This window comes from Capricornis sumatraensis, chromosome 1 (genome assembly GCF_032405125.1).
Source record: "Capricornis sumatraensis isolate serow.1 chromosome 1, serow.2, whole genome shotgun sequence".
Classification (NCBI taxonomy): Eukaryota; Metazoa; Chordata; class Mammalia; order Artiodactyla; family Bovidae; genus Capricornis; species Capricornis sumatraensis.
The window spans coordinates 4257370-4285200 of NC_091069.1; the positions used below are offsets into that span (position 1 = coordinate 4257370).

Below are 27831 nucleotides of genomic sequence, written 5' to 3' on the forward strand. Positions count from 1 at the left end.
CATTTGGAATGGAAGCTGGGAGGAGGAATCGTCTCCAAACCCCCTGAATCTGGGGGAGCAGCATGAGGGCAGAGAATGACAGCCATCCAGGCGCTCAGGCTAGGCAGTAATGAAGGTTTCCGCTTCCTGGGCACGTGCAGTAAGCAATGGGCTTTGTTGGTAGAGAGAGGCAAGATTCATCGCTCGTCTTCCCCGTGCTTGCCGTGTAAATGGATTCCTAGGGATTTGGATCACCTTAGCTGCACATTTCACTAGGTGGGTCCTCCCTTCCCTGCAAACAGACTCCAGTTGTTAACATTCAGCCTGAAAAATGTCTCTCTCTTGATGATCTTGGTGGAAGTAGAGGTTAAGACGATTGGTAAGGTCTGGTAGATGTATCAGCTGAGATTTGTGGGTTTTTTTTTTTTTTCCCTTTGGGGGAAAAAAGGGCCGAGTTAAAGAATCTGATTGCATACCCTAAACTCGCTTGACATATGGGTAGTAATGATCTCTGCAGGGAGAGATGCAATTCTGTGGGCAGTCAGGCTTCACTCTGAGGTCTGTCTTCATGGACTGACGCATCTCTTGTTGCTCTTTCCTTTTGGGAACAACGCAGCAAGCAGCAGCCACCAAAAGAAAATGCCAGGCGTCCAGCGAGGCTCCCCCAGCGAAACGGAGGAGCAAAGCCTCTTTTCTCCCGGCCAAGAAAACTGCCGCGAAAGAAACTCGCAGGACCCTGAAGGGGAAGGCGCAGAGGACGTTTTCTCCCAAGAAGCCCTCAGCCGGCGCGAGGGACGGAGACCAGGAGCAGAAGCCGGGCGCCAAGACTTCATCGCTGTTCAAAAATAACCCTGAGATCCCGGAACTCCCCAGGTATGGCCAGGGGCGGACGCCCTGCGGGAACGAAAGGTATTAAGTGTCTTCTGCCCTTTTCTTTGTCTCTTGGAACTGATGGCCTGCATCTTATTCGTTATTTGCAGACCTGTAGTAAAGCAGGTGCAAGAGAAGGTGTTCACTTCAGATGCTTTTCAAGCCCTGGACCTCCACCCACATCTCGTAAGTGTCCCTCCTTGTTTTCTGGGTGTCTCGATTTTGAGGGTCTGTGTGTTCATTCAGAATGTCTGTGAAGTGACAGTTCTAGGAAGAAAAAAAAAAATCAAAGAAGGGTTTTATCTGCTCCAGGTACCCAGCTAAACTCAGATTGATAAGACGCTTTTCCAGGACAGTTCATGTGAGCTTAGGAATCTGTTCACTGTCCTCACCCCTACCCCAGTCCACCCCCCTTTTTTGTTTTTTGCTCACCTAACTCACGTTAGGACTGGGACTCCACTTGCTTGACTTGAAGACCGCCTCATATTACTGGATAAATACGCATCAAGACTGTTTTGGGTGGCCACTGTCACAGTGACCCTAGGAGAGGGGGATGAATTGTTGTCTTGCTATTAAGGGAGTTATAAAGAACTGAAGGAAGAAGGGTCTTTTAGAACATGGACACTTAAGAAACCCAGACAGCCATGAGTGAGTGTTCCGGGCGTGTTTACGAGTAAGGCAAGAAAAGTACATCCACTTCTGGGAAGTCCAGCTTTTCTTGGCTCAGACGGTCATGGCTTCACCTGCTGCTGCTTCCGGGCAGGTTCCCTGTGCTCGCATTCTCAGCGCAGAGTGCAGCGGCTCTCCGCGTCTGGGTGCTGTGCGCGCTGGGAGATGGGGCCTCTGTGTCTCAGGGGCTGCCCCTCGTGTTGTAGGATGTTTGGCAGGTCCTGTGCTCACCCACTGCCAGGAGCATCCCCGCTCCCCAGTTGTAACAACCAGCAGTTTCTCCAGATGTTGCCACACGTCCTGGGCAAGCTGGCGGGGAAGCAGCGTGCAGAGCCACCCCTAGTTGAGAACCATTGGTTTGGAGGAACTTGATTGGATTGTGATGATCAGTTTTTACCCCAGTATTTTCCCCTTCTTTGCATCCTTATTTGCATTAAATGTATTTATACCAAAAAAATTATATGAAGTATTTAATTTATTTTTTGTCTTTTCTCTTAGATTTCCACGATAAATACAGTCTTAAAAATGTCTAGTATGACCAGGTAAGAGTTCCAGGTCACTTGATTTTCTCAGGATTTAAGTGGGTATAAGCAAATAAAATCTGAATTGTCCCTGGAGGACAGCAAACTCATGTCTTGGCTTAGAGAGCAATGCCAGGTTATTAACCCCTGAGGGCTTGGTAACCACTCGGCTTCCCCACGCAGTACGTGGGACTGGGTCTCCATCCCTGCCACCCTCAGCTCTAAACTCTTAAGAGGTCTCTCGTCCACAGGTGGTCTGCGTGGGATGCCACTGTGGTCTGTGCTGCTTGAAAATAATTTGTCTAAAATACAAAATTTATCTTGTCATTTCTTAGTAGTAAGAAGTAGAGTCAGCTGCAAGATAGGAGTAAATACTTGGTTGGATGTAATGGGATGCTGAAAAAAAGATTTTAAATGCTAGTGACAACTCCTGGAAAATGGAAATGGAGTAGTGGGAGGGAGAGGTCTGGAGCAAAAATGACCCCCGCCCCCCAGCCCCTACCAGCCTTGAGTATGTGTGCTCATGCACGTTTTAATGTTGCCCGTCACTTGGAACTGTTAGTAAAAGTATCAAAGAAAAAATGAGCCCCTTTGTTACTGATTTGTTCAGTTTTAGCAATCAAATGTGATTTCCACATCCTTTCAGTTTTTTTTTTTAATTTTCTTGAAATAGAATTCGTTTATAATGTCTTAATTTCTGCTGTTACAGCAGAGTGATTCAATTATACACATGTATATTCCTTTTCATGTTCTTTTCCGTTGTAGTTTATCACAGGACATTAGTTCCCTATACTGCGCAGGAAGACCTTGTCATTTTAGTTGTTTGTTTTTGAATACACACCTGGACACACATCTTACCATGTCTGGCAGTCATATTTGGTTTTCTAGAGAATGGGCAGCAATTCCTGGCTGTCTGCGGGGCTCACAAGTCCCCCTTTCTCTCTTCTGCTTGGGAGTCTTTCCATAACGTCTTATTGCTTCGTATTCCCTGGTTCAGAAGATAATGTGATATGCTTTGTGGTGGCTCCAGCTTGTCATCATGCCGGTCGCATTTTTCTTTTTAATTAGTGTAGCATACCAGCCAATCTCTGGGCTGCCTCAACTTTTTCAGCCCCAAAAGTTCCAAAAATTTAACTAGGGTTTTGCCCTTCTAACCATCAAGGGTTTCTCAGCCCTTCCTATGACTGTTCAGGTGACCTCCAAGGTGACATAGAGCCTGGGGCAGTTGCATTCTGTGGATCTTGTGTCTCTGCCTGTAAACCTGGGCAGGTAGTAAGTACATCATAGGTAAGCATGTGCTCTTTCTTTCGGGCGGCCCAAGCGTTCAGAAGCAGAGCATCCCCGTGTTGCTGGAAGGCAGAGATGCCCTCGTGCGATCCCAGACGGGCTCAGGTCAGTCATCAGTTGATTTCTGCCCTTCCTCCACAGTCATGTGGTGAGCTGTCTGTTGATGATGGTGGCTGCTTTGTTTGGTGGGGGGAGGGGAGCCCGTGCTTGCTTCTGATCAGAGCCCTGAAAGGAAAGGGATGATCAATGGGACCAGATCAGGAATGATCAGAAGGGAGTCAGGTTCCACGGTCATTTCTCAGCGCCCCTCCCAGGGCTCCACCTGGTCCCACCATCTATGGCTAGAGCCGTCCATCTTCACTCCAGTGGCAGTGAATTTTTTTTTCTGGTGTTAAAGCACTCTTCCCATGAACACGCGCTGATCAGATGCCAGTTGTTGTGCTCAATCACGGAACACTGGTTTTGTTCCAAAACAGTCTGGAAGGGCTTTTCTGACCTTTTGTGCCTGTAAGAGCAGGTCAGCTGTCCTTTCCGCCCCCGCTCAGCCACTGTCCAGGGGTTTTGCCATCCGTGGTTTCTCCTTGGTTTCTGGAGGCCGGCTCTGGGCTTCCAACTGGCTCCTGACCGTGAAAGCACCCCAGAGGACACTTCTGCCTTCAGAAGCTCCTTTGAGAGGTTGAGGGTGACCCCGGGGAGGGGAGCTTCTCTAGTTCCTAGGGACATTCACTGAGCTGAGCTTCTGTGAGATCTGGGGAGTGTGTCATTGTCTTCTTTGTTAGACGTTAAAGGAGTGAAGCTGCAGGCTTATTAGAAGCACTGCATTCACAGAGCAGAGCTGTGACAGACAGGTGCCTTCCATTTTCCCCTGAATGTGAGTGCACTTTTCCTATCCCCAGACTTCAGAGCAGTGCCAGTTTCCTTTACTGTCTTTGGTTTTCTGACGTCCTCAGGCTCTGGTTTTAATTCCTCTTGTCCTCTTTTAAAAGGTAAAACTCTTGCCTATTGCATCCCTGTGGTCCAGTCTCTTCAAGCAATGCAATCCAAAATACAGGTGAGTAGGAAGGCTGTCTTTCTGGGAGTTCCCTGGCGGTCCAATGGTTAGGACTTGGAGTTTCACTGCCAGGGCCCTGGGTTCAGTCCCTAGTTGGAGAACAAATATCCTACAAGCTGCTCGACAAGGCCAAAAAACAAAAGAAAGTGCATTTTTTCTGTTATTGTTCATGGTGCATATGAAACCATCAGACTGAACCAAAGCAGTAAAATCTTTTCACTTAGCTTTGTTTTCCTATCTCTGTTGAATTCATTTACTATATAAGCATGTTGCATCTAAAGATTGTGCCCAGAGTGGGAGATAGAATAAAAAATAGAACAAATAATAGACAACTGTAACAGTCATTCCAGCAGGTCTACTAGGGAACATTTGTAAGATGCTACCTCTGTGTCAGACATGGTGCTGTATGCTTTGCTCAGGTTATCTTCCTGGCTTGCTAACTGCCCTAATCGCACTGAATTGGAAGGAATTACTGTTACCTCAATTTGAAAAAAAAACAAGGAGACTTGAAGTTAAATACCATTCTAAGGCCATGCGGGGAGTGAGCCTAAAGTTGGGTCTCCTTCTCCATTCTCTTTGGCTCCAGGGGCCAAGCTCTTCTTACCAGAAAAGGTTAGCATTGTATTAAAAACAGGGATTTGGCATGAATAGTAGAAGTGAAAAGAAGCACCCCGTTAGTGAATGTGACAGTTGGGCCGCCTTATGTTTCGTATTTTCTTGGGCCTCTGTTTAGTTGTGAAAGAGGGACCCACTTAGCACCTGGGCCAGAGGGGCCAGAACTAGGTTCCTTGGCATGGATCCTGAGGAGGCCACAGGAGTGCCGTGTTCCATGGGCATCAGTATCATCTCAGAACCCAACTTGGAATCTCACAAATACACCCTGGTTATTCTGAGTTGAGAGGAAACGGTGAGAATAGAAATAGGAAGTGGAGTAGTTCACAGGCAGATGAGAAGAGCTGGTTGGTCACTTTTTTCCTTGGTTTGGGCACGCAGAATTGGATGTGTGTCGGGCCTTCCTGTTATTGCAGTGACAAAATAAATAATGATAGTGTTGGGTTCCTGTCCACAGTCTAAAACAAATACCCTGAGTCCAAACTGACACAAATGAATTATTGGCTAAACAGATGGGACAAGGGGAAGCCCTTCCTTACAGTAGCATTCCGGTGAATTCGTATAGGACTTCATCATGTAGCAAGCAGTGATACTGCTTCAGGCAGGAGTCACCAGAGATGCGAGAGTGAGTGGATTAAAGTGTGATGAAAGTGGGATGTTTACACACTCAAGTTATCTTTCCAGGAAATAGAGGAAACAATGGTAGCCTGATGGTGGGGAGCCTGGCTGCCACCACCTCAGCCACGTGGTCACGGGGGACCTCACCAGTGCTGGGTTGTGTTGACCTCACAGGTCTCCTGCTAGGGGTATGAAGGGTAAAATTGTACTTCCCTGGTTTTCTTTCATGTATGTATTTTTTTCTTTTTAATTTTCCTATATTTTTGTTGTTTGTTTGTTTGTTTTTGGTTGTGCTGGGTCTCCATTGTTACACAGGGTTGCGGCAGGTGGGGCTGCTCTCTAGGTGTAGTGTGAGGCTTCCGTGGTTGCAGCTCCCAGGCTCTGAGCACAGGCTCAGTAGTCGTGGTGTGTGGGCTTAGTTGCTCCGTGGCATGTAGGATCTTCCAGGGTTAGGGACTGAGCCTGTGTCTCCTGCATTGGCAGCTGGATTCTTTACCACTGAGCCACAAAGGAAGTCCTTCTCTGGTTTTCTTGCCAAAAATGCACAATTCTAATTTGATCACAAACATCAAATAAAGCCAAGTCAAAACACATTCTACACAGCAACTGCCAAGTACTCTTCAAAAGTATTAAGGTCACAGAAGACAAAGATACACTAAAGCTCTACCCCAGAGTAAAGGAGATGAAAAAAACATGACAGCCGAGTGCTGTGTGTGGCCCTGAATTGGATCTGAGTCTGGAAAAAGGCGTGTTAGAAAGTCAGTTAACAAAATTTGAATAAGGTCTATAGATTAACTGATAATATTGATTCAGTGTTAATTTCCAGTGTATCAGGTTGGCCCAAAGGTTTGTTCAGATTTTTCCATAAGATCTTAACGTAATGATTTTGAGAATCAATGTCATATAAGGAAGCTGGGAGGAGGGGATAAGGGAGTTCTTTGAACTATTTGTGTAGTTTTTTGTAAGCCCGAAATTATTTCAGAATGAACATGTTCAAATTTATTTAAACTTTATTTAGATGATTTTAAGTCAATGAAACAAATCCTACACAATCATTCAAGTGACAGAACCTTATGTAGTTATTGGAAGTGATATTTTCTTCAGTTCCTCTTTGTGAACTTGATAGGCATTCTTGCTGTGTTAATAAAGGGAGTTTCCAAAGCAGTGTGTATAATGAGAGTCCAGTTTCATAACTGATGGTGGTGTATATGCACATACATGTGTGCGTGCACACTCAGAGATGAGAAAGACACTTCAAACTAATACTGGTGTTCTCTGAGGTGGATGAGTGAGAATTCTGTTTCCTGTGGACGACTGGTGTTTCCTTCCGCTGGGTACTTCGGAGTGCTGGGATTCATACAAGGGCTTTCACATTGTACCTGGTACAGGTTAGAGAAGAAATATGAATTATTAGGTCAGTGCGGTAAAGTCTCAGCCCTTTAGATACTCCAGGAGAACGTCTGTAGACAGTGGAGGGTTTTTTCCTTCTTGGAAAGTTGCAGGGTTTGGGCGTATATCTGAGTTGGCGTGGGTCCCACAGTTCCAGCGCAGCTGACTCATTTCCTGGACCTGTGAACTAAGGACAGCAGAGATGTAATTGTGTTCCTAGAGTGGACAGCGTGGTGGGGCTCTGCTCAGAACCTGGGTCTGAGTGAGACGTTGAGCGCATCATTCCATCCCTGTATGCCCAGGGGAAATCACGGGGAGCCTATGTCCTGGGGTTGCCAGGATTAAGGAAGGTTGTTGCACCAGGAGAGTGGAGCCCTGCTTCCCCGATCCTGGCAACAGTACGTGCCCGCTCAGTGTCCTCGTCGTCAGCAACGTGGACTTGTGTGAAGGGCAGTGTCCTGAATTGCTTATATTCAGAGCAGTAACCAGCCGTGTATGTCATTGCTTTTATTTACTCAAGTATTTTTTTAATATCAATAACAGCTCATTCTATTAAAGATGGAAGTATTCTGTAGAAATGGTTTTCCAAGCCCAAATTTATTTCAAGTAATGTTCAATATAGGCCCTTGTGGTTCAATGTAAACGGATCCAGCCTCTTAAAAACCCGTCTGGAGGGAGCAGCGAATTCAAGGCACCCAGCAGAGTCTTCAATTACTGTAGTGATGGGACGAGAATGGACCAATTTTCTGTGTTTCCACGCTTTCAGCTCCTTGGGCTCTCTTTTTTTTTTTTTAACATCCCATCCATCCTTCCTCACTCCCTTCTGCCTTGCGAGGAACGGATTGTTCTTTCTTCTTCTCTGTGTAGTAACACCTTTTGAAATGTCAGAATCTCTAACGCTGCGGTGTTGATACCGTTGTACTAACATGTTTACTGTTCCCCGCCCGGGCTTCAGTGCCGTCTTGCAAAGATGTTGAGTACAGACACTCCTAGTTTGAATTCCAAATCTTTTCTCCTTGTGGGTAAATATTTCCTATGCAAAACATGAAAACCATCCTTGTAATTTAATTTGCCACTAAATCTGTGCTTAGCTTCTACACTAATGTGTTTTTTTTTTTCCCAAGATTTTTTTTTTGATGTGGACCATTTTTTTAAAGCCTTTATTGAATTTGTTGCAATATTGCTTCTGTTTTCTCTTTTGATTCTTCGGCTGCGAGGCATGTGGGGTCTTAGTTCCCTGACCAGGGATCAAACCCACACCCCCTGCATTGGAAGGTGAAGTCCTAGCCACTGGACCACCAGGGAAGTTCCCTAACAGAGTTTTGGTTCCTCCTGTGTCCCAGCACTTTGGAGACGCAGGGCACCACTGGACTCTTTTCAGATTACTTTGTTTTCTTCTATCATTGTTACTGTTATTTATGGATATAATGTATAGAAAGTGAAAGTGAAGTCGCTCAGTCATGTCCGACTCTTTGCGACCCCGTGGACTATAGCCAGCCAGGCTCCTCTGTCCATGGGATTCTCCAGGCAAGGATACTGGAGTGGGTTGCCATTTCCTTCTCCAGGGGATCTTCCCGACCCAGGGATTGAACCTGGGTCTCCTGCATTGCAGGCAGACGCTTTATCCTCTGAGCCACCAGGGAAGCCCATGGTAAAAAAATCTCTTGAAGAGTACCAGAGAACATGCAGTGCTCAGTGAGTCGTTCTACTGCCCCTTGGCCCAAATGGCACAGCTCTTAGGATAGCGTGGTCCTTAGCAGCAGCTTCTCGTTTACCCTGCCAGGGATATTCTTTGAGTGTAAAGTTAATCTGAGTATGCAGAGTTCCCCCCACTTTGGCTGAAGTTTTTGTTTGTTTGATACAGAAATGGTTGCTTGCTATGCATGATTTTGCCTTGCTTTTTTTCACTTAATATGTTTTGGGGATGGTTTCTTATCATTACTGTGTTGACCTGCTTTTTTTTTTTTATGGCCTTCTAGTATTCCACTATATGTTTGTACCATAAATTATTGACTCATTCCCTCATTGATGGAATTCATGTTGTATTCAACATTTTGCTACAAAGCAATTAAACAACTTCTTTACACACACTTATGAATCTTTTTGAGAAATTCTTATAAATGGAATTTGTATTTTTATTTGGTAGATAATGCCAAAATTGATTTTAAAAGGAGTTATACCAATTTTCATTCCCACCAACAGTGTACAAGAGTTTCTGTGTCCCTGTGCCTTTATCAACACTGTCAGCTGTTTTATTTTTGCTCATTGACGGGAAAAATATTGTGTCATAGTTTTAATTTGAATTTCTCTTGGGAGTAAAGTTGAGCATCTTTTCACATGTTTAAAAGTCATATTTTGAGTTATTATTTCCATAAATTAACTGTTACGCCCTTCTCCATTTTTCTGTTTGAGTTGATGGGGTTTTTATTTTTATTTTTAGTTGAATTACAAACCTTTATAAACTAATAAATGGTCCTTTCTCTTACGTATGGCATATTTTTCCCCATGTTATTTGATTCAATTTTGTTTAGGTATTACTTCTTCATTGTGAAATTTTAAATTTTTTGTGTAATAAAATTCTTCATGTTTGATAGTTTCTGAGTTTTATGTCATCTGTAAAAAGGCCAACTTAACTCCAACTTTATTTTTCTAGCTTACTTTTAAAAGGGCATTTAAATTGTTCATCTTTTCATTGCTGATATAAATTGCCCCTTACTGTATTTCCTGACTTTTTATATGTATTTGATTTAATTCTGGACTGTATTTGCTATTATAATCTCTTATGTGCTAGCATCAATTTTTAAAAAACTACTGCAGATTTAAGTTGTTTTAACACTTGATGTTCAGAAATATCGTGATTATTCCTGCACATTTGTTTTTCCATGTGAACTTTGAAATCAGCTTATCTGGTTATGTATATTATTTTTTATATGCATGTATATGTATATTTGTGACATTTTATATATGCATAAATATGCATGTTCATGACATTTTTATTAGAATTGTATTACATTTATGGATTGATTTAGGGAGATTAGCTTATTAATAATATTGAGTCTTCTTATCCAAGAATCATTTATTTAAACTTTATGTTCCTCAGAGGTATTTAACATTTTTTTATTGTATTTTTGTGAAGTGTAGTTTTTATGGGTTTTTTTTTTTTGCTATTCCCAAACATGGTTCCATCTAACTTTCTGCATTGGAAGGTTATTAATTTTTATATATTAATTTTACATTCAGCTAGTTGACGGAATTGTCTTTCTGTAATAGATTTTCAAGTGATTTCTTAAGCTTTTTTTTTCTTTAGGATAAAATATCATCTGCTAATAATGACAACTTTACCTCCTACTTTCCAGATTCATGCATATTTCTTTGTCTGATTGCATGGGTCAGGACTTCTAGATCATTGTTCCATGATAATGGGCTTCCCTGGCGGCTCAGACTATATAGAATCCCAGGGAGAGCTGGGTTCGACCCCTGGGTTGGGAAGATGCCCTGGAGGAGAAAATGGCAACCCACTCCAGTACTCTTGCCTGGAGAATCCCATGGACAGAGGAGCCTGGCGGGCTCCAGTCCACGGGGTCGCAGAGAGTCAGACACACTGAGCGACTGAGCCCAGGCACAGTGGACCGTCTTATCACTTTCTTTAAGAAGACTGCTCCTGATGTTTACAAGTGGCTACCCTTAATATCTCCAGATTCCTATGACCTGTGTTCATTCAACTCATGGCATTTCTTTCCTTCTGTTCAACAGCGTGGTGATGGCCCCTACGCTCTGATACTAGTGCCAACAAGAGAGGTAAGCAGTCCCACTTTCGGGGTGTGTGCTGATAAGCAAGTTCTTTCAGCAATATCATTGAATAAGGTTCAAGTGTTTTGTCTATTTTTCTCCCTACTGCACCAATCACCGCACTCTTTTCCTTTGCCAGGGAACCATCCTCTGGTTCCTGACAATAAGAAAAATTTGAGTAGTCTTAGAAACCAGAAGTTTTTGGTTTTGGAGAAGTGTTTTTCTATTATCTAAAAACTAATGACATTATAGATTTCTTTTAAAAGGAATTAAAATAATTGCATTTTTGTACATTTTTTTTCTTTTATAACTTAATTAAAAATTAAAAGCAGTTGACCCTAAAAATGAACCTTTTTTTTTTTTTAATTTTTACTTGTTTCTGAAAGTTAAGCTTTTTGATATTTTTCTTCTTTCTTGGTGGAAATCTCTTCTATCCAGTTTATTTTATTTGCCTGTGGAGGCAATTGCAGATCAGGATGTTTGTTTCCTGTATCAAATGCCAATCACTTCCTTGCAGAGAACAGATCTCGGCGATGGATGTTTCAGCCCAGCCTTTTGTATATCCTGCAGTGCCCTGTCTCAGCTCCATCCAGTGAAGGAGCAGGCATGGAGCTATTTAAATTTTTACAGCAGCAACCTCGCCGCTTCCCTGGGATGCTTCATGAATACTAAACACATGGAAACTGTGTATCTTCCTTGGATAAAGGGATTACGTAGAGGCTTTGTTGATGGTTGTTAATGGCTGTAACCTACATTTATTTTCTCTTTCTCTGATTTCCACTGGGCTTGTTGGTTTCTGTGTTATTTCTGGCCCCCTTAATAAACTTGGGAAATGATCATCTCTGTCTTTAGCTGCTGCTCTGCCCCAACATTAGGAAATAGTCATGTCACCTCTACAGCAGCGACCCCAAGGCTAGCCTGTTGCGTCACCATACCCCTTCACACATACTACGTTCTCTCTTTCCAGAGGGAGCCAGATTCAGGTCGCCTCTGCTTCATTTTCTTCCATCTTTATGCACCATAGACGGTACCTGTCTGCCCGGTACTCTGGGAATTTGAGCCAGCAGAGGGAGCCCAGGACACTGTGTTTGCGTCTGTCCAAGAAATAGACTCTCCAGACTGACAGGTTTCAGCATCGGCCTGAGAACAAGATGTATTTCCCAAGGAGATCCTGTGCATAGGACTTTTTAAATCCTGGCTTGAGGTCCTAGGTTGCATCCTTATCACTTCACACTGTCTAAATTTTTAAAAATAAATGAAAAGGAAGGGCGGGATCTTGCTCATCATTTCTCACTTTTTCATGTTTACAGCTGGCTCTGCAAAGCTTTGATACTGTCCAGAAACTGCTTAAGGTAAGGCAAGCCACGAGTTCAGCTTCGTCTTTTTTTCCCGACTTTTTGAGGAAAGAGATCCCACAGTCTTTTTTTTTATTTTCAAAGAGCTAGGAATCACTCCAGTGTCCCTCCATTCCCTGGTTGTCTCTGCTCTCCCCAGGTACAGTTTGTAGGTTTTTGTTGATGTAAACCTATGAATCACTGATTTCTGGCTTAGCGAGTTTACTGATGTTTCCTGGTACTTCCATTCCTATAATCTATTCATCGTCGTCACTAGCAAGCTATGTACAGAGCTTCACAGGTACAACCTTAAGGTGATCCAGTGAAAGCAACTTAACAGGCTGCAAGCAGGGTTTGTTTCAGAATGAAGAGAGAGAGAGCTTCCAAGGCAAAGCCTGCCAGCCCACCAAATTATAATGAGAATTGATCTCTCCTTTTCTTTCATCATGGGTGGCAATGAGGAAGCATTCTGTTTGGGTTTGATCTTAACCAAAAAGGAAAAAATAAAAAATGGCAGTAGACTCACTGAAACATTTTTTCAGTTCAGGCTCTATGGGGAAAGGCAGAGAAGCTCCTTGAATCATTTAAAAAGCTCATATTCCTCTCTCGCAGCGTCGGAAGCTAGTTGAATAGTTGTAATTTAAGTTAGTGCTGGTAACCACGGGCCTGGCAATGGCTCGGAACTGTGTCTGCACAGTATTGCCTCCTGCCCTGAGAAGCTCTCCCTCCCAACTTCCGGAAGGAGCAGGAATTTGCAGTTAGGCTCCGTTCTGTAAACGGGGCTTCACATTGATTATGGTCTGATGTCTTTCTGTAGCCGTTTACCTGGATTGTGCCTGGAGTGTTAATGGGAGGAGAGAAGAGAAAATCAGAAAAGGCCAGGTAGGGAGAGTTTTGTTTGTTGTTAATTCCTCTTTCAATCTGCCCTGTCTTCCTCTTCTGTAAGACTTTGGCCCTTCTCAGTCTGGGGAGAGCCTTGTCCCAGACGGTGGTTCCTAGTCCCAGGATGTACAGACAGCTCGAGTCCCCGTGAGGGATCGTTCTAAACAGTGCTATTTGTTTTAAATATTGATGAGCCTACCAGTGGCTCCCTTTTGATGTGATCAGTGACAGCTCCTTACTTTCTTAACTCGCACCCTCAATCCCTCCCATCCCCCAATATCCATGGTCCCCCTTGCTAAGGATACATCACCTTAGACTCCCTTTTGTGACATTGGGAGTTTGGGAATTTGTTGTTTGATTTTACAAAAACAAGATTATAAACCTACATGATGCTTTACATCTTGCTTTTTATACCCAAATACATTTATTTGTAATTCTGTGTTAGAATTGGTCATGGGTGTCAGTAGAAAATTGTTGCAAAAAGTACATCCCAAATTGTCTGCATTCTCTTGAAGACGTTTTTATTTTATTGTAGCCTCATGCTTAGTAGTTACGTCCAGCCCTGTGTGTGATGTGTAACCAAGGAGCAGATACTAAACGTGAACTCTTCAAATATTGGCTAGGATGAGATTCCACTCCACCGTAAATAACAGCAACGGTGCCACAAATGATATGGAAGTTTTTTTTCTTTTTCTTTCACATTTAAGAAGCTGGCTGGCATGGTGCGTGCACCAGCGTGAGCATCCCTGGCTCATTCTGTGTTTTTTGTGTCATTAAGTGAGGCTTTTGTTTTCAATCTTTCCTCATAGTGTTAGGTAGTTGTTGGAGCTCGAGCCATTATATTTAGCTTCCTGCCATACCTCCTTCTTCTAAAGGTACTGATAGGATTTGCATCTTTCCTTTTTCCACATATCTTATTGCTAGAACATAGCCATGCGTCCATTTAATGACAAGGGCAGCTGGAAAATGTACTCAGCTGAAAACTGTACACTTTTATTACCGCGGGCTGATGGGATAAAGGACGTCTGGGGAGTAAGAAGTTAAATTTGTTCTGCCTAGTCTATGGGGCAAGGTGGGGTACATTGCCTGGAAGTTACAACAAGGATTCAACGTAAGAAACCTTCCAGCCATTAGAGCACATTGACATGGGATGACTCATTCATGTAAAGGGATTCCCTGGCACAAGCGAGGTGACAATCTGGAATGTTCTAGAAAGCATCTGTGGATCAGATAAAGGGTATTGGGTTATATAGTAAAGATTCGTTTGAGACTTACGGTTTTACGATTTTAATAGAATTTCAGCACTTACAGTTATTTTCTGCAAGAAAGGGAAACTGCAGGGAAAAGCTAAAACCTAAATGTATCTTTGTATCTCCCTGTTGTCGTGTTTGCCATGACTCAGACTGGGGCACCGTGGCTCTGGCCAGGAAACTGTCTTCCTTAACCCTTTCGCTGTGTCTGCCATTGATGCGGCTCTGTCAGATTTACTTTCTGTTGTGATGTATACTTTTAAACAGGCTCCGAAAAGGAATAAATATCCTTATCTCCACTCCTGGGCGCCTGGTGGATCATATAAAATCCACCAAGAACATCCATTTCCGTCAGATCCGTTGGCTGATTCTGGATGAAGCAGACAGGTGAGCCCTTCCGGGAAGCATGAGAGGTGAAGGGAAAGGGCTGTTGCTGGGTCTTCACTGAAACTTCTGGAGCCCTGTAGCATTCCATGTATTCATGGAGATTAAAACTCCTTCCTTGAAACCACAGAATCTTGGATTTGGGTTTTGAAAAGGACCTCACGGTGATCCTCAACGCTGTGAATGCTGAGTGCCAGGAACGACAGAACGTCTTGCTGTCTGCAACGCTCACGGAAGGTGAGTTGAAAAGAGACTCTTTGTTCTCAGTGAAGAGGAGGGGCTAGACATGAGCTGCCCCTCGGCTGTCTGCCTGGCTTGGTTCTCAGCCTCAAGGTAGGGGCCGGGGAGGCAAGGAGGAAGATGTCCTGAGAGGACTGCTCTCCAAACCGCATGTCCTGCGTGCCCGGCCTCCTCCCCCCGCATCCTGACTCTCCGGTCCCTGGCGTCTGGGCAGAAGGAGAAAGGGCAGGTCCCAGGTCCAGCACCCTCGCGGGAGGGAGAGGCTGCTGGCACTCAAGTCAGTGTGGAGGTAGGAGGAGGCTGGTGGTCTCTAAAGGTTGTGATGGCAGGTGCTGCCCGCTCAGGGCAGGGCTCCTATCCTGAAGGAGGTGACCTCTCTGCTAGCACATTTCTAAGTATCATCATCCTGCCTTTCTCCTAAAGACACTACGGTGGTGTTTAGTTGCTCAGTCGTGTCTAACTCTTGCGACCGTCAGGCTCCTCTGTCCTTGGGATTTTCCAGGCGAGAATACTGGAGTGGGTTGCCATTTCCTTCTCCAGGAGATCTTCCCAACCCAGGGATTGAACCCACATCTCCTGCATTGGCAGGCGGTTTCTTTACCACTGAGCCACCAGGGAAGCCCAGCTGGGACTTTTAAGGCTCTTTTTAAATTAAACCTGAAAAGTACATTCCGTGAACTCATTTCTGTCTTTCCATCCTCGTGAGATGGGGCTTCTTAGCTCTCTGTCGTAGATGGGAGCACTGAGGCTCCACCAGGATCCCCTGCACGCAGAGCACTGCAGGGCGCTTCAGCTCCCGTGTTCCTGTTTGACCTGGTTTACCAGCCAGTGCACATGTATCAGACGCCATCCACCTGCCCTACCAGCAGTTCTCAGAGTGTGTTCCAACTAGCAGTGACCTAAGAGAGAATCCGTGAAAAAGGGATTCTGTGCTCAAAGAGTGGGGGAAATGCCACACATTCCTACCCCCTCTAGGAGGTTCATGGGCACAGTCACACAAGTAAAGGTCCTGACAAGGCCTATAAACACGGGAAGCCCTATGAAAGAATCCCAGGAAACCTTTTTATCAGGATTTCCATAATTTGCTTGACCACCGAAGCCTTTCTGGGGAGTGATGGGCAGACATCTGTTACAGTGGTCTTCCACAGGTCAGAGTTTAGAAACATTGGTGGTGTATATGGATTTTTAGACCCTGGGAAGAAATTGGTGGATCCCTGGGAGACTGACAGTGGGGCAGATCAGTGTTAGCATTTGGAGGTACCCATCAGGGATTTCTTAGTAAGCCTGGATGTGTGGTGTCGGGGGTGTGCGGATGTGGCGGTTGTACAGCACACGCCTGTCAGCTGTTCCTTCTCGCTTTCTCTGAAAGGTGTAGCACGGCTAGCTGACATCAGTTTACACGACCCCGTCAGCATCTCCGTCCTGGATGAGAGCCACGACCCGTCGAGCCCAGAGAGCGAGGCCTTTCTCGAAGCTTCTCCTCCACAGGCGACTGACGAGCTGGACAGCTTCGCCATCCCAGACGGTCTCGAGCAGCATGTGGTGGTGGTCCCCAGCAAGCTGAGACTCGTCTGCCTGGCGGCCTTCATCCTGCAGAAGTGCAAGGTAGGTCTGAGGGCTGGGCCTGACCTGATCCTGAAAGGACCACAGTGTTGTTTACGTCAGGTATGGAGGTCAGTGAACTGAGATGCACGTGAAGTTTCCCAGCTCCACTGTGGTGGCGAGTGCAGGCCATAGCAGAGATCTTCTCAGTCAGTGGTTCTAGAATTGCAGTAAGGACTCAAGGTTCACTGTGTGCAACTTGAGATCTGCCTCATAGACCAGTCCTAGACTGACACCAGAGACGTCACGTGGTTGAAGCATGCCGGATGTGAGCCAGATTACATGGGTCTGTGTGCGTGTTTTTAGAGACTCATCCTATTTGTGTGTTTACTGGATTCACGTGATAACTTTCTGGTACATGGAAAAATAGTACGTGGAAGGGCTTGAGGGTGCAGCTTCTAGACTGCCTGCGATCTCAGGGTCCCCATGAGGAGGGCTGTGCGTGGCAAGCTCTGAGTGAGTAAGGGAGGCCGAGCTCACATCAGCTTAGCTCTGAAGCGTATTTGTTTTCTCAGATGCAGGAGGCCTGTTTGAGGTGGCAGCTAAGTCATTTTCCTGTCCTGCATTCTTTGTATGAATAGTGTGGCGGACCAGTGTTGTTTTAAAAAATAATTCAAAGCCATCTGTCACCTCTGTTTGCAGTTCGGGGCCAGCCTGCCCACGTGTTTTACAGAGAGATTCATTTTAGCGTCACCTGATCTTAAAAATACGTGGTGGTGTTTTCCCCCCTTTGTGTCCGCGCAGTTTGAGAGAGACCAGAAGGTGATCGTCTTCTTCTCAAGTTGCGAGCTGGTGGAGTTCCACTACACCCTCTTCCTCCAGACCCTGCTGAGCGACTCAGGGGCCCTGGCCCCAGAGCGTTTGCCAGCCACCTCCACGCCGTTAAAATTCCTGCGGCTGCACAGCGCCCTGGAGCAAGAGGTGAGCCCTGGCCTCCCCGGACTGGGACCCTGCTGGACCAGGGAAGAGCGTGGCTAAAGTGGGCGACCCCCTGGAGGCCACAGCGGGTGACACAGCCATTCCCCCGGGGGATGTGGTGAGGAGCCCCTCGTTCCTGTTCACTTGTGCTCCAGGAGTGGGTCTCTTCCACCTGACAGAGCACGCGGGCCGGCTTGGCCGGACTCTGCCCCTGCCAGCTGTTAAGGCAACAGAGCACCACTAAGTAGCTGGCACCAGGGAAGGCTTTTGCCTTTTTAGTACCCAGTGTGTAATTAGGGCTTGATGTCTTCAAATTAAGAGCATTAATGGAGCTAAATTGTGGCTCCCATATGGTACTGCTGAGCGTGACTGCTGTCACTGTCAACAAGATGCAGAGCTTTCCCTCGGAGCACTCGGGCCGAGAGAGGACGTGGGCGCCAGGGGCTGCGGGGGCTCCGCGCGGCGAGTGGTTCTGAGCAGGAAGGAGGGTGAAACACTCTCTTCATCTTGGGTGCTTAGGTACTGAGCTGCGTTCACTCTCATTCCGCGGCTGGTCACCGAGCCAGCCGTTCGGGGAGTCGAGCAGGATGTAGGACAAGGTGAGCTCGCCAGAGCTGTGGCAGGAGCGACAGGCAGGCCTTGAAGAGGGAGCCAGCTTGTCCTAGAGGAGAGGCTACCAGGCGGCTGAGGAAACGGAGAGCCCGAAAGCAGAGGATGGTTTGGCTAGAGCCACCTTAGGAAAGTCAGAGCGTTTTTGGAGCCAGAGAAGGCCGTCAAGTCTAGCCCCTCTTTATGTTATTGCTTTTTTGTTTTAATAACTAAGGAAATGGAGACTCAGAAAAATGAAGTTACTCAAGGTCACTCAAGGACACAGCTTCTTAACACAAGACTATGCCAAATGTCCTGAATAGTCCAGCCTTAATGAGTTTTGTAAACTCTTGAGTTTTACCTCCAGGTTCCCCATTTCAGTTGAGTTTGTTGATTTCATAATGTAATGCCATTTATGGTTTGTGTTTTAACTCAGTTTACTAGTCCTCTAGGTCTCTTTTCTCCCGAGTCATCCCTCAGAGGAGGTGTGAGGATAAAGAAGAAGCTGAATGTGAGCTCAGGAGCATCTAGGGACTTGCAGTTAGGGTGTTTCAGACAGTGCATCTCATAGGGTAGCAGGGCGTTTACAGCTGTGTGCGCTGGGGCAGGCTGCCATTCTCTGGCTGTGTGACCTCAGGGAAGCATCTGGCCTCTCTGTGCTCGGTGTCCAGGCCTCAAAAGTGGAGAGAACAGTTGTACAGACTTCCGGAGTTGTGGCGGTTCACTGAGTTAGTGCAGACCGAGTGCTCAGTACATGTCAGGGGCCATCCTTGTTGTTACTTCTCTTTCAGAAAAAGTAATTTTTTCGTCACTCAGTAATTTCTAGTATTTTATTCATGTTGTCCTGTTTGTTAGGTGTTTAGCCGTCACACCCTCCCTGTGAGATGGGCAGGAGGTTGAAGGGAGGGTCTCTATTTCGTTTTTTAAACACGAGTGAAGTGTCTTGTCCCGAGGACTAAGCTAAAACCAGGCCCATCACATCTTCCTGGCTAGTTGCCCTGCCCACTGTTCCACGTGATCTCAGTGTGGTCTCCCTGAGTGGCCAACTCAGTGCTTTACGAGCATCACAGAGGGGCTGCTCTTGAAGGAGTTGTCTCCTGATGGCCATGCTGAATCCTCAGGGGTCTGGTCATTGTATTCCTTACTCCATGTCTGCATACAGCATGTCCTGCCTTTAAGGTGTTTCATGGGTTCTTAGGAACTTTTTTGGTTTTGACTCCACGGAGAAGCCATGAACTCCCAGGGTTCAGAAACCAGTTCAGCCCTTTACTAACAGTGGATGCACATTAAGAGGCAAGTTCCTTAACCTCTTATGCCTCAGTTTCTCCCCCTGGCCTGGGGGCTGGTGACAGTACCTGGGCAGATCGGGTACGTTCAGACACGTAGAGCGCAGGCCAGCTCTGGTACCTGGGAGCCCTCAGAGGGAGCCTCATGATGTTGCCAGCTGTGTGGTTTGCTTTGAGAGGTGGAATGATTTCATTTCCTTCCTTTGACTTGAAATATTTTTCTCCAGTTAAGACATGGTTCTTAACAATTTTACAATCATTTTAAAAATAAATTTTAAAAAAATTGCTCTATAGGAAAGGTTGGTTGCTGTTCATCCTCCAGACCACCTGTAGAAAAGGTGTTAGAATAAATTCTGAGTTGGGACCCCCAAGGGCAGGCACTTGCCTTCGGCACCCCTATTGGTGTTGGCCGTCTCTGGAGGGTGTGCCCCTCTCCCTGCATTATCTTAATGAAACGTGCTGCTCTCCATTATTTGCCTCTGTCTGGAAGAAGCCTAGTGCTGTAGGAACAGGGTCTTGTTGGATGATATGAAGAATCCACTTCTTCCTCTTCCTCGGCAAAACCTTTCTGTGCCTAGAAGTGGTTATAGTAGTAGGAAGTCGGGAGACTTGTGAGAATCTAAGCCCACCACCTAGCTGGCATTGAGCTGAGTTATAAAGACCCTATTTTTTCTTGTTTTTGTAGGAAAGAACAGCAGTGTTTCAAGATTTCACGCATTCCAAAACAGGCATTCTTTTTTGCACGGTATGTATCGCTCTGTGCTCCAGGGGAAGGTTGGAAATTGGTGGTGGTGGTGGTGGTTGCAATCTTTTGTCTCTGGACGGTTTGCCTTGCAGTCAGCGGCCCTACAGGGACCAGGGTTCCCGGGGGCCACTGGCCGTGCTGGTCTCCTTGCCCTCCTGGTTTGTCACCCCGCTGCCACGGGTGGCGGGCTGCCACTGCCCAGAAGACTTGGCGATTTGCTCACTAATGGTGGCAGCTGTTGGTCTGAAAATGTGTGAATCTTGGTGATTTCTATCCACCAAGAACTTGTAAATTACAGCTATCGGGAGTAATTAGAGCTGAGAAAGCCTTTTCACAACAAAATCACTCTGCTTGCCTCTGCTTACCTTTTCTTAAAGGAAACTAGACACGCTTGGACAGATTCTGTGCGCTCTTGTTTAAACCTACCATTTGCCCTACAGTTTTCAGAGCCATTTCACTCGGCCTCGGTCTTGACGATTGTGGTTAGTCGGCCTCTCCAGCACCGCTCTGACCTTTTTCCTGCACATCTCTTGTGCTCTTTCAAGCTTGGAAATGCTTTCAATGTCCCCGCTTCTCCAGGGACTCACTTCACCAAAGGTGCTGCTCGCTCCCAGAATTAAAATGCCTTCCCCATATGTTCCATCTCAGAAGATATAACTTAATCCCCAGCGGTTGTTTAAGAAATCCGTATCTATACAGTAATGAAATCTCACCGTGGATTTAGTAACCCCGTGAACAAGTGCGAGGTAGAAACAAAGACAGTTGGCTGTTTGAAGGCCTCTTTAGGGCTCACTTAATACAATTACTTTTGAAGGAACCCTTGTTTTCTATTTAGTTTTGAAGGTAATAGAGATGGTTTTCTTTCTAAATTGAGAGTTTATGAGTGAGTACAACTTTGTTACTTGTGTGTATGTACATACGATCATCTACAAGACAGGCCTGCCTGGTCGCCTGCTGACGATTCTCAAGTGCACACGCGTGTGTGTGTGTGTGTGTGTGTGCGCGCGCATGTGTGTGTGCCCAGCAGTGGTTCCGCTGGCCCTGATGATTCAGATCTTAGAGCAGCAACTGCTGGAACACTTGCCTCCAAAGGAGGTCTGAGTCTGGCCAAGTAGCCCTTGTCTTTATGACCCCCATCAAGTCAGATCCTTGTGTTTATCCTAAACCATCTTTACATGTCCAGAGTAAAGAGAAGATAGGTCCAGACAGTCTACTTGACACAGAAATTTGTTAAGAATCCTATGTCCGTTGACACTTCTAGAGCCTGACCCCTTCCTGTCCCTTCTGTCCCCACTTTCCCCTTATGCCGCATCCTTCAGCCAGACAGGCCCCTCTCTCGGCTCCTTCTGGCCTAAGGGCTCTAGTACATGAATTCCCTCCTCCTGGGACACCCCACCCTGACTTAGACTCACCCGTTCTTAGGTCTCAGCTTCATTGTCATTTTTTCTGGAAACAGAAGCCCCCGTGCTTCCCCATGAGACACTGCCAGGGCAGCCTGCGTTTCTCAGTGATGCTCCTCCCAGCTGGCCTCGGTGTCTTCCCACCGAACCCCAAGCTTGTGAAGATGGGGGCTGTGTGCTGTTTGCAGTCCTGTCCCAGCGCCTGGCACAGAGCAGTGTGCAGTAGGCACCGGTATTTGTGGGTTAAATGGGTGGATACTTGGGGATCAGTGTTGAGAACCACTGATACATATCTTCGTCTAAAGACTGAGGCTGACATTAGTATACCTGTTCACTAGGGAATACTACTCAGCAATAAAAGAATGGAATCATGCATTTGCAGCAACGTGGGTGGGCCTAGAGATGACCATTCTAAGTGAAATAGGCAGACTGGACTGCGAAGACAGATATCAAATGGTATCACTTATATGTGGGATCTAAAATACTGTACAAATGAACTCATTTATAAAACAGAGACGGACTCACAGAAATAGAAAACAAACTTAGGTTATCAAAAGGGAATGAGGGAGGGATAAAATAGTTTGGGATTAGCAGATACAAACTGTATATGTAAAATAGATGAACAACAGGTTCTTAACTATATAGCATAGGGAACTATATTCCGTTTCCTGTAATAAACCACAATGGAAAATAATACAAAAAGAATACATGCGTGTATATACAGACACACACACACATAAACTGAATTACTTTGCTCTACACCAGAAACTAATACAACATTGTAAGTCAACCGTACCTCAATAAAAAAATAATAAAATAAAAATTCAGTTTTACCCATGGGATTCTCGTAAACATTCCTATAAAGGATTGTTTGTGACATCTTTTTTTTTAAGTGCTCATTGGGAATCAGTTTACTTTTTCATGTCCATGGTGTTTTCTGAAGAGTGAGCGTTGGAGATCACCTATGTTGAAACAGAAGGCAGCAGGAGCCCATGTGTTGGAGTTTGGGTTAGGACCGGAACAAAGTGCTTTCTTTGACCCTTACGATGCTGGAAATGTCCCTGGTGGGAAATTGTCAAGTCTCCCAAGGTAAGCAAATGCGACTGTGTATTTCACAGATGTGGGTGAGCTCCAAGTCTCAAAGAAAACTCCAGGTATTTGAAGTTCAGTTTTTGGTTTTTGTCTTTTTCTAGTAGCTCTATGGAAGCAAAGATCATTTTCTGAAATGCAGCTCTTGGTGGGGTCAAGAGCACTTGATGGCTTTCCTGGTTCAGCCTGGCTGCTGCCTGCAAGCAGGTGATGTCAGCTAGATGATGAGTACTCCTGACTTGGCAACATGCGGCGCCCCCCACCTCTGCCCCCTACCAGGCCCCGGTGCCATGTGAAAAGCACCCTCTTGCCATCATCTGATTTCTCTTAAGCCCCTGAGTGTTCATTTGCTGGTCTAGGTTGCGTCTAGTATGCTGAGCCTCTGCCAGTCTCTTTATTCTGCTTGAAGAAATGACTGGAAGAGAGCCGGGTGGGGGCTCGTTTCCCTCCATTTCTAAGCCAGGATGCCAGCCCAGGTCCCTGATGATACGAAGTTCTTCATTTCTGCTCGGTCTTCCTCCTCCTTCTGCCGCATGTGGTTGCTGTGGCCCGAAACTTGGGGCGTCTGAGACTCGCGGGCTGTGATCGGTGATGCCTGGGTTGGGGAGGCATTGTCACTGCGTCTCTGGCAGCAGTCTGTTGCTCACCAGGCTCTGACTGCTCTCCGGGAGCCTCCTGGGTGCTAATGAGCAGTGGGGCCACAGGACGAGGCAGATGGAGACTCACGTCTTCGCATGAAGGGAACCCAACGTTGTTAACTGTTGTGCGGAGACTTTCTGCCTTTGTACCGTCTCTTTTGCCATTTTGATTTTTCCCAAGATTCTTTTAACAAGGCCAGAAGGCTGAATGTCTTGTGTGGGAAATTGGGAATTGTGGTGTAAGCACACAAAAGTTCACATTTCTGCTATTTCCTTTTTTTCTAGAAAGTACCTTCCTGCTCCCCATTCCCCTCCATTGTATTTTTTCTGTGGTGAAGGAAGTTAAGGGTGTGCGTGTCTGTGTGTTTAATTATAAACATCTTAAAAGCAAGGACTATCTTAATTTCATGAAGTCTTTTGGGGCCTGATATATGACTATATAACATGAGTTCTCGGTGCACATGTGACCGCAGTGGCGTGGAGTCTGGGCAGAGGTGAAAGGATACTTGGGCAGGAGAGACCAATCTGGGAAAGAAGAGTTCTTACATACTTGGAATGTAATTCTATGTAATTTTCCAGCTTTTTCTAGAAAACTGGATCTAAAGAAACCAAGGTAAGGAGGGAGCAAAGTACTAGCAGGAAGGAGTCATTTGAAAGTTCAGAGCCCACTTTTCTCAATGAAATTAAGAATTCAGAAGAACCAGACAGAGGAGATGGGCTTATCTTCATGCTAATTCCTTTGGCTCATAGTGAAGCACTCACACAAAGCCAGAGGTTTTGAACATCACTGTTAAATCGAGCGGTTGGGAAAGAGAAACCCCAGTAAGTGGCTTCAGTGTGGCGTCTCCAGTTCCTTCTGGCCTTAGGGCTGGCGGGCGGCCCTCCTTGGTTGTCCCTGGTGGTGCCCAGTGCTGTGGCCCCCCGGCAAGGATGGGCCCTTCCGGCTCTGCCCGCGTCTGCTGGCTGAGCCTCTTGGAATGTGTGTGGTTGCCTGCACAGGCCTTATGTTTCAGAAGAGACCTAAAGCGCCCGTGCTGCTCTCCTTCACCTGCTCGCGTTCTCTTTTTTTGCTTGAATCACACCATTAGGTCTCTGCACTTCTTAATTTCCTTTCCTCCTGGGGAATTTCCGCAGTGCCAGGTGGCCAGGAGACAAAGGATGCTTCTACACGTCCCAAGAATGTCCCTTCACTGCCCCTAAGAAATGGAGACTTTCTGGGTTTTCTCTGGCCTATGCCTTTTAGGTGAAATTTATCTTTTCCGCTCGTATTTCATCCCTGTTCATGGTGAGATCATTTGGAGACGGTCGGCTGTTGACTCAGTTACGCTAACTCATGTTGCCAGGTTTCTGGCGGCTCCAGCCAAGCTCTCGCGCCTCTGACAGCTTCTGCACGCTCTCCTTCCCCCTCTGATTACGCAGCCCAATCTGTCACCCGGACGACGGGGGCCCGGACCCCGCTGATGGCTTTCCACACACGGCAGTAATGACTTCTGGCAGGCCGGGAAGGCGGCAGAGGCGAATTTGCTGCGTCCCTTTCTCAGAGAGCCACAGGCCCCCTCTCCCTGTTAGTAAAAGCACTTTGTGAGGTTCTTGGGTAAATAAATGAGTCATTTTAATCCAACTGACAGGCTGGCACCTGAGCAAGCTGCCTTCCATCTGTACCCCTCGGTCTCGTGGAGGCAGCCAATTGTCAGCCCACGGCCTTCAAGGCCTCGCCCGCGAGTGTCTTTCAGAACTGACTTTAGTGAGTTCTTTCATCTGAATTAGGTTAAAGGAATACAGGCGGGTTGGATCTTAAGTTCTGAGGGCGGGCACAGAACTGAGTCTCGGCCGCGTCTTGTGCAGGTCAGAGTCCTCTGGTCTGGTCCTGCCACAGCGTCCGGGAGGATGGAGCCGTCTCCCCCTCCTCTGCAGTCCTCTGCCCGCGTAGGGTGACGGACTGTGAGTGGGGAAGAGAACCCAGAAGCTTTGACAGCCCCAGCTCATTGCCTGCACGCCCGTTTCTACTTCATCACCAGCCAGAACACTCAGATCAGTGATTCTCAAGACACTTTTCACGTCCACTGTCTCATTGGATCGTCATAGCAACCTGGGGAGATAAATCAATTGCAGCCATTTTATAGGTGGGTAAACTGAGGCTCGGAGAGCAGAGTTGACTTGCCCAGATTGGATGGCTGCCTCAGTTGTCCTGGAGTCCAATTCTTCCTGTTCCTCCCTCCCACCCTCAGTGTAGCCCCAGCCGAGACTGCCAAGAATTGCTGAAGGAAACAGCAGGGTTGAGTCCAAGCAGTGGCTGGCTGTGAGGTGATCCCTCCCCAACACCAGGAGTCGTGGGAAGCGGGAGACTCTCAGCCTGGTGTCCTGGGCTGGCTCGCCCAGCCTGAGTGGGAAAACCATGAGTGGTCTGATGGTGGTGGCTGCCAAGCCCCCCGACTCACTGATTCAGTGTGTTTGTGCTTGGAGTGATTTTCCTGAACATCATGTGCTGTGTGAGAGTTCCATCTGTGTTCCTTTGTTGGATTTACTAAACCAATGAGTACTAAATTTTTTACAAAGCCTGTCTTTAAATCTCAGACGGCCGTTGTCGCCATGCCTCTCCCACTGCAGAGCGCCTAAATGAAATAAATCATTTCTTCACGAGAGCTTTGCAGATTTAAGAGCCTGACAGTTTCTCTAAAGACAGTGACTGGTTTGTGTCAAGAACACTCTGAGTTGTGTTATCAGAGGCATCGGCCCCGGAACATCCGCTTTCAGCTTTCAGGGCACCTGGGAGCTGTCAGGAAACACTTCCTGGGTGGTTGACACACTTCTACTACATGAAATGTCTACGTAACACCCACAAATGCAGCGTCTTGCCACCGTTCAGAGGGGACCTGCAATCCAGGTGGGATTTAATCAGCGAGAAGGCAGCCCACCCTGACCTGCCCAGCAGTAGTCCTTCTGGCGTGCTCAGGTGACAGGGGTAGTGTCTTCCTCGGGTCCTGCTCTGACCCTGGAAGATCCGGGAGTGGTGTTTTAATGTGGTTCTTGCAGAACTTTGCATTGAGTTGTTGTTTTTTTTTTAAGAAACTTTATAGGGATGTCCTTGGTGATCCAGTGGTGAAGACTACCCATCCAGTGCAGGAAGTGCAGGTTCAGTCCCTGTCGGGGAACTAAAATCCCACGTGCCATATGGTGTGGCCAAAAAAACAGTAAAAGCTGCTTTATATGCAAATAAATCCTTAATGATACTGAAAAGTGAGGGGAGAGGCAGAAAAGCTGTCCTTTACAGAAGGGTGCCAGTTATGAAATGGAAGCAGTCGTAGGCTTAGAAAGCCCTCGTCTGGTAGCCATCAGGGTATCAACTGATAGAGGCAAGCAGCCTCGACAGATGTGAATCCCACTGGGCAGAAGGTTCTGGGAATCAGTCTCAGAGTTTCCCTCACTCATCACAAGGAGAAAGGGCCCTCCTTGAGGGAGGGCAAGGGTGGCCGCCACCTGCTCTGGCGACTGAGCCCAGCTTCCCCACACAGGAGAGACTGTGTCTCCTGAGGTCATGTGCTGGGCAGCACACCCCACCCTGGTGGTGTCCTTCTGCCAGGACGCTCTACCTGAATCTTGCCACAAGGAGTCAGAAAAACTCCAGATTCTGGGATGTGCCTCCAGACAGCTGGACTCCTCAAAAACTGTTATATTTTAAAAAAAGTAAATGTTAAGGGCAGGGATACAGCATTCTAGGTTAAGGAAGGCTGTTGTTTAGTCGCTAAGTCGTGCACGACTCTTTGTGACCCCATGGACTGCAGCACACCAGGCTTCCCTGTCCTCCACTATCTCCTAGAATTTGCTCACGTTCATGTCCATTGAGCTGGTGATGCTATCTGACTGTCTCATCCTCTGCTCCCCTCTTCTTATGGATCAGCCTTGTCGTGGCGAAGGGGCTTACATAACTCAGTGAAGCTCTGAACCATGCCATGCAGGGCGCCCCAAGACGGACAGGTCGTAGTGGAGAGTTCTTAAACAGTGTGGTCCACTGGAGGAGGAAATGGGAAACCACCCCAGTATTCTTGCTGCGAGAACCCCATGAACAGTACAGTTAGGAAGGCTAGATGGCTGTAATAAAAATAGAACACAGTGATCTAGGCTTTAGTCCAGGGTTAGGGAAGGAAAACTGTTAAGGTTGGTGCAAAAGTAATTGCGGTTTTGCATTGTTGAACTTCGTTGTTTGATATTGGGATGCATTCTTAAGTAAATGTGGTAATGTTATACATCATTTTAATGTGCATTTCTCACTTTATGTTTTTTTTGCTAATGATACTACTTGCTGTGTATTTTATATTTATTTTAGACTAGGGTGATGTTGTTAGACAAAAAGCAAATTCAAGCAGTTTTCTTAATTCAAGTTCAGTTTGGCCGAGGAACTGCTAACTAATGTACAGTGTGGTGGTGGTTCAGGATTCTGCAAAGGAAACGAGAGCCTTGAAGATGAGCATAGTGGCTGGCCATCAAAAGTTGAAAACGACCAATTGAGAGGATCTTCGAAGCTGATCCTCTTAAAACTACACAAGAAATTGTGGGACAACTCACTGTCGACCATTCTACGGTCATTAGGCATTTGAAGCAAATGAGAAAGATGAAAATGCTTGATAAGTGGGTCCCTCATGAGCTAACCCCAAATCAAAAAAATTAATCATTCCGAAGTGTCATTTTCTCT

At 46.3% G+C, this 27831-nt stretch overlaps 1 protein-coding gene across 1 annotated transcript in view; it reads left to right on the top strand.

The window, feature by feature from the left end:
* Positions 1 to 27831, top strand: part of DDX31 (DEAD-box helicase 31) — a 73536-nt gene that overhangs the window by 4035 nt on the left and 41670 nt on the right. The window contains exons 2-14 of the mRNA XM_068991254.1: positions 596 to 852; positions 960 to 1035; positions 2017 to 2060; positions 3361 to 3431; positions 4313 to 4377; positions 10750 to 10794; positions 12096 to 12137; positions 12937 to 13001; positions 14519 to 14638; positions 14766 to 14872; positions 16245 to 16480; positions 17222 to 17398; positions 19955 to 20014. Coding sequence (XP_068847355.1) covers positions 596 to 852; positions 960 to 1035; positions 2017 to 2060; positions 3361 to 3431; positions 4313 to 4377; positions 10750 to 10794; positions 12096 to 12137; positions 12937 to 13001; positions 14519 to 14638; positions 14766 to 14872; positions 16245 to 16480; positions 17222 to 17398; positions 19955 to 20014 — 1365 coding nt within the window. The remainder of the gene's footprint in view (positions 1 to 595; positions 853 to 959; positions 1036 to 2016; positions 2061 to 3360; positions 3432 to 4312; positions 4378 to 10749; positions 10795 to 12095; positions 12138 to 12936; positions 13002 to 14518; positions 14639 to 14765; positions 14873 to 16244; positions 16481 to 17221; positions 17399 to 19954; positions 20015 to 27831) is intronic.